General features: G+C 43.6%; 1 protein-coding gene across 1 annotated transcript; it reads left to right on the top strand.

The window, feature by feature from the left end:
- The first annotated feature begins 3,766 nt into the window (after positions 1-3,766).
- On the top strand, positions 3,767-9,882 carry LOC119821776 (ret finger protein-like 4A). The gene is given in 3 exon segments (XM_038340896.1): positions 3,767-4,052; positions 9,209-9,289; positions 9,368-9,882. Coding segments are annotated over 3 exon segments (882 nt in total).
- The last annotated feature ends 1,999 nt before the right edge of the window (positions 9,883-11,881 follow it).

Here is an 11,881-nt window from a genome sequence, read left to right as displayed (position 1 = left end):
AGAGGTCAAGCTGGTGCCTACAAGGACCTTCACCCCCATGTTCTGCTCTCATTGGTGCGAGGAGGTACTCTGCAGGCTATGGAAAGAGAAACCTGGACACCAGCCACAAAACCCTTGACCTACGATCTGTCCTGTCTGCAATATGTGATGGGGCAATGGTTGTGCAGAACTTGTGGGAGTGGCCCACCAATGACTGGTTTAACCTTAGGCCCGTGCCCTTCATTACCTCAATGACCAGGAACCAGACACTGGATAGCTCAGAGACTTAAGGTAAAACCATACACAACTAGCAAAATAAAATCAATGAAACAATCCCTAATGATATTCTGCTATAGTGCCTTGTTCAGTAGTCATCAGAGAGGCTTCCTCTGGCATCAAATGGGAGTGGGTACAGAGACCCATAACCAGACATTATGAGGGGATAAAGGCTAAATTGGAGGTCTCCAATAGGTCCCTCCTCTCTGAGATTTGGAAGCCTCACAGAAGATAGGGAGGAAAGACTGTGGAAGTCAGAGTGGATGGAGGACACCAGAAGAACATGGTAGACCAAATCAACTAAGCAGGGCTCATATGGGCTCACAGAAACTGAAACAGCAAGCCCAGGGCCTGTACAGATCTGCGCCAGGCCCTCTATGTGTGTTTTATGGCTGTTAGCTTAAGTGTGTTCGCGGGACTCCTAACTGTGGGAGCGAATGTGTCTCTGGCTCTTTTGCCTGCTCTTAAGACTCTTTTTCACTGGTTGTGGTGGTGCACGCAGTAGGATTTGCCAAAGGAGGCAGAGGCAGGAGGATCACGAGTTCGAGGCCAGCCTGGTTTACACATGCCGGGTGATGGTGGCACACACCTTTAATCCCAGCACTCAGGAGGCAGAGGCAGGCGGATCTCTGTGAGTTCGAGACCAGCCTGGTCTACAAAGCTAGTTCCAGGACAGGCTCCAAAGCCACAGAGAAACCCTGTCTCAAAAAAAAAAATTCTTTTTCTCCTGTTGGGTTGGCTTGCCCAGCCTTGATGTGAGGGCTTTTGCCTTGTCTTGTTGTATCTTGTTTTTTTTTTTTTTTCCTTTTTGGCTGTAGTCTCTTGGAGGCCTGTTCTTTTCTGAAGAGGAAACCAAGGGGGAGTGGGCCTAGAAGAGAGGAGAGGTTGGTGGAGCTGGAAGGAGTGGAGGTAGGAGGAACTGTGGTCAGGATGTATTGTATGAGAGAAGAATCAATTTTCAATTAAAAAATGTGAAAGGTGAGGGAAAACACCAAGGTTGTCCCCTGACTTCCACATGTGTGCTATGACACACACATCTATACACACACATCTATACACACTCACCACACACACACACACACACACACACACACACACACACACACACACGTACATCCCTGACAGAGAGAGAAGGGGAGATTCTCAAAAAGTATATATTCGGGGACTGGAGAGATGGCTCGGTGGTCAAGAGCACTGGCTGCTCTTCCAGAGGACCCAAATTCAATTCCCAGCACCCACATGGCAGCTCAAAACTGTCAGTAACCCCAGTTTCAGGAGATCTGACACATTTACACCATTGCACATAAAATAAAGTTAAGTAAATTATTTATAAAAAAGAAGTATATATTCAGGGAAGTGAGATGGTTCAGTGGATCAGTGGGTAAGAAAGCCTGCCACCAAGTCTGAAAACCTGACTTCAATCCCTAGACCTTCATAGTGGATGGAAAGAATTGATTTCATCCTGCAAGCTATCCTCAGACCTCCACATAAATAGTGTGGCATGTAAATGCTCTGCATCACAGATAGAAAGGTTGATAGATAGATAGATAGATAGATAGATAGATAGATAGATAGATAGATAGATAGATGATAGATAGATAGATAGATGATAGATAGATAATAGATAGATAGATAGATAGATAGATAGATAGATAGATAGATAGATAGATAGATGATAGATAGATAGATGATAGATAGATAGATAGATAGATAGATAGATAGATGATAGATAGATAGATGATAGATAGATAGATAGATAGATAGATAGATAGATAGATAGATAGATAGATAGATAGATAGATAGATAGATAGATAGATAGATGATAGATAGATAGATAATAGATGATAGATAGATAGATAGATAGATAGATAGATAGATAGATAGATAGATAGATAGACAGATGAGAGTTTTTTTCTTCTTCATACTTCATTTTATTGTGTCTTTTGCCAGCATATGTATCTTTGTACCGTGTGCATTCCTATTACCCTCAGATATCAGAAGAGGACATCAGATGGGTGGTTATGAGCCACCATGTCGATGCTGGAATCAAATCCAGGTCCTCTTCTTTTACAGTCAGTGCTGTTAACCACTGACCATCTCTCTAGTCCCTCACTTCCCTAAATAAGGAGGTTTTTTTTTTTTTGGTTTTTTTCGAGACAGGGTTTCTCTGCAGCTTTTTTAGAGCCTGTCCTGGAACTAGCTCTTGTAGACCAGGCTGGCCTCGAACTCACAGAGATCCGCCTGCCTCTGCCTCCCGAGTGCTGGGATTAAAGGCGTGCGCCACCACCGCCCGGCTTAAATAAGGAGTTTTAAAGCATATCTTTGTGATGTCTAGAAAGAGTATAGTTCAACATGGTCCCTGAAAAGGATGTGATTATTCTTACTTTTTGCTTTTCACCATGGGCATGCACTACTTTATAGGGTCTCCATTAGGTCATATTTTCATATATGTATACACTGTAGTATGACCATATTTAACCTCTCACTCTCTCTTGACCACTCCCTCTCCTCAAATATCTTCCTACATCTATGTCTTTGAGGGAAAAAAAAGCAAAGGGGGAAGTGTCTCACTGTGCTGCCCTGGCTAGTGTAGAACTATGTGGACTAGGCTGGCCTTGAACTCACAAGAGATTCACTTACCTCTGTCTCCCAAATGCCAAGAAGGCAGGAATAGCAGACCAGGGATCCCCAGAGATCTGCCTCTCTGCCTTCCCAGCACTGAGATTGCGAGCCTGTGCCAGCACCACCCAGCGTTTTCCGTGCGGTCTAGACCTCATGTCTTTGTGCATATGTGGTGTGTACTTTTACAGACTGAGCTATTTCCTCCAACCATGGCCATTGGTGGGAGGGGGTAAATGGTCCAGTTAAGGCTAGAAATCCTGGGACTTCACTACTGTGTTTTCCTGAGAGCCTTTCAGCTTTAACAAGCAATGAGACAGCTTGTGGCCCTAGTTACAGCTCATCCCTACTACAAAGCAAAAGACACACAAATGTAAAACGAGTATGGTCCTATCTTCAAACAGATTTGACAAATGACTCAGAAAAAAAAACAGTTCTTATCCACAGACTGAGAATGTAGCCCAGTTGATAGAGTCCTTGCCTAGTGTGAGCTACCAGTTCTAGCCCCCAAAACCACATAAAACCATGGCACACACACCTCCTCACACACATGCACACAAAAATAAACATTAAAATATCAAATAAAGACAGATCTACCCTTTTCAGGTACTCTGCAACCATATGTGAGCCAGTGGCTGCCACACTGGACAGTCTAGGTACACCCTTTCAACAAAGCTCGGGGAAGAATCCTCTTTCTTTCCAGCTACCATTTCAATTATCAGAAATCCAAAGTTATGAGTCAGTTATATCTGTGTGGTTTTGGTTTTGTCTTTATAACCTATTAATAATGACTTGACAGACCTGCAAAGATGACAGTCTCTCAAAATCTAGCAGTCATTCAAGTCATAAAAACTCCAGTATTGTGTATGTTTTTCCCTTCAGGTGCTGACCATGGCTCCTTTCTTTAAGGAGACAAGTACCTGTTATTTCTGCATGTGATATTTGGAAAGTTCTGTGTACTTGAAATGCTGATATATCTGCTGCCTCCGATGCATTGACTCACTAGAGGAAAGTCCCAAGGAGGATGATATACTGTGCCCCCACTGCTTTGTTGTCTCTTTGAAGGAAGGCATCCTACTGGCTACGCTGTTAAACCATTTGGTTACCAAGGTTAAAAGACTAGTACCGCGACTGAATCATATTCTTGAAATGGATCCAAGGATGAAGATATTTCAAGGTAAGAAGTCTTACCAACAACTCCAGACCCATAAAGCACTCTGGAGAAATCCAACTTTCCAACATCTCCCTGTTAGATTTTGAACATTTACTTAAAACCGAGAACCTCAAATTTCATTGCCTCTGCCTCCTGAATGCTGAGACTAAATACCGTGCACCTGAGTATATGTGTGTGTGTGTACAACATACAATACAGACTGTATATCATAAAATGTATAACAATATTACAATACATATGACAATATTATAATGAATATTGTGTATGTCTGTTCACCATATGCATGCAGTGCTCACGGAGGCCGGAAGAAGACATTGGATCCCCCTGAAACCGGAGTTACAGGTGGTTGTGAGCTGCCATCTGAGTGCTCAAAACTGAATCTAGGTCCTTCAAAAGGCCGACAACTGCTCTTTACCACTGAGCCATCTCCCCAGCCCATCCTTCTGGAATTTGTTTGTTTGTTTGTTTTTCATTTTTAAGATTTATTTATGTATTGTGTTCTGCCTGCATATACACCTACACACTGGAAGAGGGCACCAGATCTCATTAGAGATGATTGTGAGCCACCAGGTGGTTACTGGGAATTGACCTCAAGACCTCTGGAAGAACAGCCAGTGCTCTTAACCTCCGAGCTATCTCTCCAGCCCTTTTCTGTTTTGGTTTGGTTTTTTGTTTTATATATATACAATACATACATACACACAGTTTCTCTGTGTAGCAGTTCTGGGGCTGTCTTAGAACTCACTCTGTAGATCTGTAGACCAGGTTGGCCTTGGATCTACCTGCCTCTGCCTCCAGGGTGCTGGGGTTAAAGGAATGCTTTAAGGGGTTTCCCAGACCCTCCTGGAAATTTTTAAGGGCATACAATATTTAGGTCATGCCTCTGCTATCCAGTATGGTAGCTACTGGTAGTTACTGAACACTTGAAATAAGGCCTGTACAATAATAATACTTTGAATAATCTTATTAAGCAAAATATATTGTCACAATACTAATTGTTCACATTGCTTTTTAGTTTATTTTCAATTACACTTGTTTTGCATGTGTGTGGGTGCACACGTGCCACAGCTTGTGCATGTGGAGGTTGGAGGACAGCTTGTGAGCGGCAAGTCTTTCCTTCCACATGAGTGCCCCGCGCTTAAACTCACAATATCCAGCTGAAAGGATCAGCTTTTGCTTACTAAGCCGTGTTGCCAGTCCTCATATTACTTTTGATGTCTTTATAAGAAAATCTAAAAATCTGTGTCCACCTTGAGTTTATTTTAACAACAGAAGCCCAGAAGATAGCCTTTTTATCTGGTTTTTGTTTTGTTTTGTTTTGTTTTTAGACAGGGTTTCTCTGTGTATCTTTGGAGCCTGTCTTGGAACTCCCTCTGTAGACCAGGCTGGCCTCGAACTCACAGAGATCCGCCTGCCTTTGCCTCCCTAGTACTGGGATTAAAGGCCTGCGCCACCAAGGTCCAGCTGAAGATAACTTTTCAGGTTTGATAGTGTTTTAAGTGACCTGACAGTCTGGTTTGAGGCAGACTTTGATTCTGCAGCACCAGGTTTTCCTGAGACTGTCAATTCCAACAGGTGCCAGGTGGTGCTGGTATGGCTGACTCACTCCACATGCTGATTAGCAGAAGCCTGAGGCAGCAATTATGGCCCCTGTCTGACAGGGAGACAGGACCTGAGGGTTCAAAAGTCCCCAGGTAGCCAGGCAGTGGAGGCACACGCCTTTAATCCCTGTGAGTTCAGGCCAGCCTGATCTACAGGGCAAGTTCCAGGACAGGCTCCAGAGCTACAGAGAAACCCTGTCTCAAAAACAAACAAACAAACCAAAAAAATCCCCAGATCATGGTGATTACGTGTACAGACAGCATAGGCAGCCATTGTGATGGACTAAATCATCCTGGTGCTCAGGGTCCCGGGTAAGTGGCGAAGCCCTCTGACGCTTGTTCAGGTAAATTAAGGCTAGTCACTACACAGGGACACCAAAGCTCATAACTACACCACATGATCTCTACTCCAGCGGTTCCACAACACAAGTTAGTGCTGCATTATCGGTGTATTCGGTTAAGTATTTTAGTCACTCCTCCGTGTGCGTGCGTGCGTGCGTGCGTGCGTGCGTGCGTGCGTGTGTGCGTGCGTGTGTGTGTGTGTGTAGGTATGTAGCTCAGAGGACTCTAACTCTGCACAGCCTTTCTCTCCTCCCATCTTTATGTGTGTATGCATGCTCCAGGAATCGAACCCAGGTCTCCAGGCTTTCAAAGCAAGGGCCTTTACCCACTGAGCCATCTCACCATCTCCTACATCATATTTATTCTGCATTGCTGTTATGATATGTCTTAGAGCAAGGGATGCAATGAAAATAGATTATCAAAGCTCAGTGGTGTGTATAATGGGCCAAAGTCAAGAGGCCAGTCTAGATTTACTGAATTCCTGAACCCCTGGCTCATTGGAATGTACACAGTCCTTTCTCATTCTCTTTATTCCTAGTGGCTGTGGGAAGTGTGAACACAATGGGTGCGCTTTTGTGCATAAAACAAGTATTGCATCTTCTACCCTTCAAATATTGATTAAACAAATTAAATATTATATAAGTCAAACACTCAACAGTGTAGAAATTTCCTACTGTGATTCAGAGAAACTTTTTTGGCTACAGCTTTCATCCTACATATAAAACATCACTTAACTGGGGAGGTCTTGAAATGTTCCACAAAATGTCATTTTAAAGAGTGAAATTAGTGAGATCTGGCGCCCTCTTCTGGCATGCGGGCATACATGGAGGCAAAATGTTGGATACATAATAAATAAATCTGGTTTTTTCTTTTTTTTATTTTTTCCATTCAAAAATTTACACTTCCTCTCTTCCTCCCATTCCCCTCCCGCTCCCCTACTTACGCCCTTCCCTCCCCCTCCCTCCTTAAGAGAGGACAGAGAACATTGCCCTGTGGGAAGTCCAAGGCCCTCCCCCCCCACATCCAGGACTAGGAAACTTTGCATCCAAATAGACTAGGGTCCCAAAAAGCCAGTACATGCAGTAGAAACAAGTCCCAGTGCCTTTATCAATGGCTTCTCAGTCAGCCCCCATTGTCAGCCACATTCAGAGAGTCCAGTTTGATCGCATGCTCATTCAGTCCCGGTCCAGCTGGATTTGGTGAGCTCCCATTAGAATAGGCACACTGTCTCAGTGGGTGGAACAACCCCTCGCGGTCCAGAATTCCTTTCTCATCTTCTCCCTCCTTCTCTCTTCAACTGGACCTTTGGCATTCAGTCTGTTCCTCTGATGAGGGTCTCTGTCTCTATCTCCATCCGCAGCCAGACGAAGAGTCTATGGTGATATTCAAGATAAACATCGGTGTGATAGTGGGGCAAGGCCAGTTCAGGCACCCTCTGCACTGCTGCCCAAGGACCTAGCTGGGGACATCCCCATGGACATCTGGGATCCCCTCAAGAGCCAAGTCTCTTGTCAACCCTAAAATGGCTCCCTTAATGTAGATATCTTCTTCCCTGCTCCTATATCCGCCCTTCCTCCATCTCCACCCTCCCACTCCCCCAAGCTCTCTCCAGTCTTTCTCCCTTCTCTCTCCCCTTCTCCCCTTCCCCAACCCCCACCCCTACCCCTACCCCCATGCTCCCAACTTTTGCCAGGCAATCTTGTTTGCTTCCAATTTCCAGGAGGATCTATAAATGTTTTTCTTTGGATTCACCTTGTTATTTGGCTTCTCTAGGCTTGCAAACTATAGGATTAATGTCCTTTGTTTATGGGTAGAGTCTACTAATGAGTGAGTACATACCATATTCATCTTTTGGGGTCTGGGTTATCTCACTCAGGATACTGTTTTCTATTTCCATCCATTTGCATGCAAAATTCAAGATGTCTTTGTTTTTACCGCTGAGTAGCACTCTAATATGTATATATTCCACACTTTCTTTATCCATTCTTCCATTGAAGGGCAACTAGGTTATTTCCAGGTTCTGGCCATTACAAATAATGCTGCTATGAATATAGTTGAACAAATGCTTTTGTAGTATGATTGGGCATTTCTTGGGTATATTATTCTCAAGAGTGGTATTGCTGGATCCTGAGGTAGATTGATTCCCAATTTACTGAACCTGATAGAAGAGAAAGTGGGAAGTAGACTGCAACACATGAGCACAGGAGACCACCTCCTACATATAACCCCAGAAGCACAGACAATAAGAGCAACAGTGAATAAATGGGACCTCCTGAAACTGAGAAGCTTCTGTAAAGCAAAGGACATTGTCATTAAGACAAAAAGGCATCCTACTGAATGGGAGAAGATCTTTACCAACCCCACATCAGACAAAGGTCTGATCTCCAAAATATATAAAGAACTCAAGAAACTAGACTTTAAAATTCTAATTAACCCAATTAAAATATGGGGTACTGAACTGAAAAGAGAATTCTCATCAGCAAAGTTCAAATGGTCAAAAGACACTTAAGGTCTTGTTCAACCTCCTTAGTGAACAGGGAAATGCAAATCAAAACTTTGAGATACCATCTTACACCTGTCAGAATGACTAAAATCAAAAACACCAATGATAGCCTATGCTGGAGAGGATGTAGAGTAACAGGAACACTCATCCATTGCTGGTAGGAATGCAAACTTGTGCAACCACTTTGGAAATAAGTGTGGCTGTTTCTCAGGAAATAAATCTTTAAAAAAAAGAATGAAATTAAATAAAAGTGATATAGACAGAGGGCCTGCTTATTCATCCCAGCCCCACAGCTAGCTTAGCCCTGAAATAACCACACAGAAATTGTATTCATTAAATCACTGCTTGGCCCATTAGCTCTAACTTCTTATTGGCTAGCTCTTACATTTTTATTTAACCCATTTCTATTAATCTGTATATCTCCATGTGGCAGTGGCTTACTGGGTAAAATTCCCAGTATCTGTCTCTGGTGGCTCCATGGTGTTCCTCTGACTCCACCCTTCTTCCTCCTGGCATTCTGTTTGGTCTTCCCTGCCTACCTAAGTTCTGCCCTATCAACAGGCCAAGGCAGTTTCTTTATTCATTAATGGTAATGACAGCACACAGAGGGGACTCCCACATCAAAGAGAGGTATATAAGCCTCAACAATAAATATGAAAGAAAGAGTCCACGTTCCTTTTCTGTGCTGAACTGCTGGGTTTTTCTCTACACAGTGAACATGACCTTGGATATGGACACAGACACAGCCCACAACCACCTCTTCACCTCTGATGACCTTAGGAGTGTCTACTTTAGGTCTAAGAAACAGGACCAGAGGATCCTTCGATAATGAACAGTGATAAGGAAGTGTGAGCCAAATAAACCCTTTTCTCCCCCCCAAAAAAAGAAACAGGACCAGAAATTATATGCAGATTGATTCCACATCTCTACCTGTGTCCTCACTCACTGACCGGAAGTGTCTGGTCACCATTACTGCAAGGTAGTGGTGGGAACCAGCAAAGAATGGGATATAGGCATTTGCAAAGAGTTCGTTAATCAATGGCCTATTAACCTGTCAGAAGAACATGAATTCTGGACTACGGATGAGAGAAGTGGAGAGGTCTATGCCAGCAGCACTAAACCCTTGACCATGCTCATTGTGAACCCTCGGCCACACAGAATGGGGGTCTTCCTGGACCTCCTAATGAAAAACATTTCCTTTTGGAACCTTAGCTATGGTTCCTCCATCTGTACATTCTTTAACATTTCAGACACGGATCCATTTTGCCCATTATTTGCTCCAGCAAATTCATATCCAGATGATCAAGAAGTCCTCACTCTCTGTCCTGTGACAAATCCAGGCATTTTTAGGCTTCCAGTTAACTCCAAACAAGAAAATGATCCTTGAATATGAAAGCTTCTATGGGAGATGGCTGTGTGCTTGTAACCATGTAACACTTTAAGTGGAGTTTAATGGGCCATCCTAGTACAGGCATGGAAGACAGTGGTGCTGAGGGTGATGTAAACTGTGGGGGCCTGGCTCAAGAGGTTTCATAGGAGAACAATTTAATATGTTGCCTAGAGATGGTTATTTTGGTGAAGAATGTGGCTGCCCTTGTCTGAAGAGTCTGTCGAGGCTAAAGTGAAGGGATCTGAATTAATTCCATGGGCAGAGGAAATCTCAAAACAATGTAGTATTGACACTGTTGTGTGGTTATCAATGTTCACTCTTATACAGATCTATAAGGAAAAGGAATAAGCCAAGCAAGAAAAAAATTCAAAAAGTACAATTTGAGGAGAAAAAAAAGGTAGCAGGAAGTAGGATGGAACTAAGTCCTGTGTTCAAGGAAATAAACAAATTAAGAAATAGAGGAGCTAGAGAGATGGCTCAGAAGTTAAGAGCACTGACTACTTTTCCAGAGGTACTGAGTTCAATCCCTAGCAACCTCACAGTGGCTCACAACCATCAATAATGATCTGGTGCCTTCTCTGGTCTGCAATGCAGGTGTACATGCAGGCAGAATGCTGTATACATAATGACTGAATAAATAAAATTTAATAAAAAATAAATGGAATAAAAAAAAAAAGGTGATAACCTCGGAGCAAGATCCCACCAAGCTAAGTTTCCAAGTTTTGAAAAGGGATTAAGAAGTTCAGAGCCGGGCGGTGGTGGCGCACGCCTTTAATCCCAGCACTCGGGAGGCAGAGGCAGGCGGATCTCTGTGAGTTCGAGACCAGCCTGGTCTACAAGAGCTAGTTCCAGGACAGGCTCCAAAGCCACAGAGAAACCCTGTCTCGAAAAACCAAAAAAAAAAAAAAAGAAGAAGTTCAGAGCCCAGTGTTGATGTGGGAGAGTCTTCTGTTTGTGTTGATCTCATTCGTTAATAAAGAAACTGCCTTGGCCAGCCCTTAGGTGGGTGGAGTAGACAGAACAGGAAGAAGGAAGTAAGGTAGATGGCTCAGTCAGATTGCCATGCCTCTGCTCTCTGGGTCAGATGCGATGAAGCTCCGGCCCAAGATAAGCTCCGGCCCAAGATGGACGTACGCTAGAATCTTCCCGGTAAGGCACCACTTTGTGGTGCTACACAGATTATTAGATATGGGTTAATCAAGATGTGAGTAAGAGGCTGAAACTAATGGGCCAGGCAGTGTTTAAATGAATACAGTTTGTGTGTTGTTATTTTGGGGCATAAACTAGCCAGGTGGCCGGGAGCCGGGCAGGATGAAAAGCAGGCCTGCTTGCCTCCCCATTACACAGTGTGGTGGTGCATGCTTTTAATCCCAGCTCTCTAGAGGCAAAGGCTGGCGTAATCTATAAATTTAAAACCAGCCTGGTCTATAGAGCAAATTCTAGGACAACCAAGCTAGGCATTGAAAGTAACCATTGATGGGGGGGGAGCATGTTCCAGCTCTAGCAAGCAGCAGAACTTGGCTGTTTCAATCACATGGTTTTGACTGTTGAGTCAAGGATACAAGAAAGGGGTTACAAACTCTCCCTCTGATAATAAGGAAAACCACTGAGGCCTGGCATGTGGCAGGGGTTGCCACTATATAAAGGTGAAGCCTGGATTTCCTTGGGACCCAAGACGTTAAAGATGCCAGAATCTTGGGATAACAACTGAGAACTGTTAACAGGGAGTGAAATCAGTCCAAGAGAAAGAAGTGTGTTGCGGTCAACAAGTCAATGGGAACTGGAAATCTGAAGAGTGTTTTGACATCAGACATGGAGATGCAGAGTTTGGAGTTTGCCCAGCTGGTTTTTGGTCTTACTTTGATTCAGTATTTCCTCACTATGTTCCCTTTCCTCCATTTTGGAGTGGTTAATGTATATCCTGTGCCATTATATATTGGAAGTATGTGATCTTTTTGATCTTGACCTTATAGGAGATGTCAGTTAAAAGACTGCA

Source organism: Arvicola amphibius, chromosome 8 (assembly GCF_903992535.2).
Source record: "Arvicola amphibius chromosome 8, mArvAmp1.2, whole genome shotgun sequence".
In the NCBI taxonomy this organism is placed as follows: Eukaryota; Metazoa; Chordata; class Mammalia; order Rodentia; family Cricetidae; genus Arvicola; species Arvicola amphibius.
Note: the sequence above shows the minus strand (reverse complement) of the source record. Positions and strands in the feature narration are given on the sequence as shown.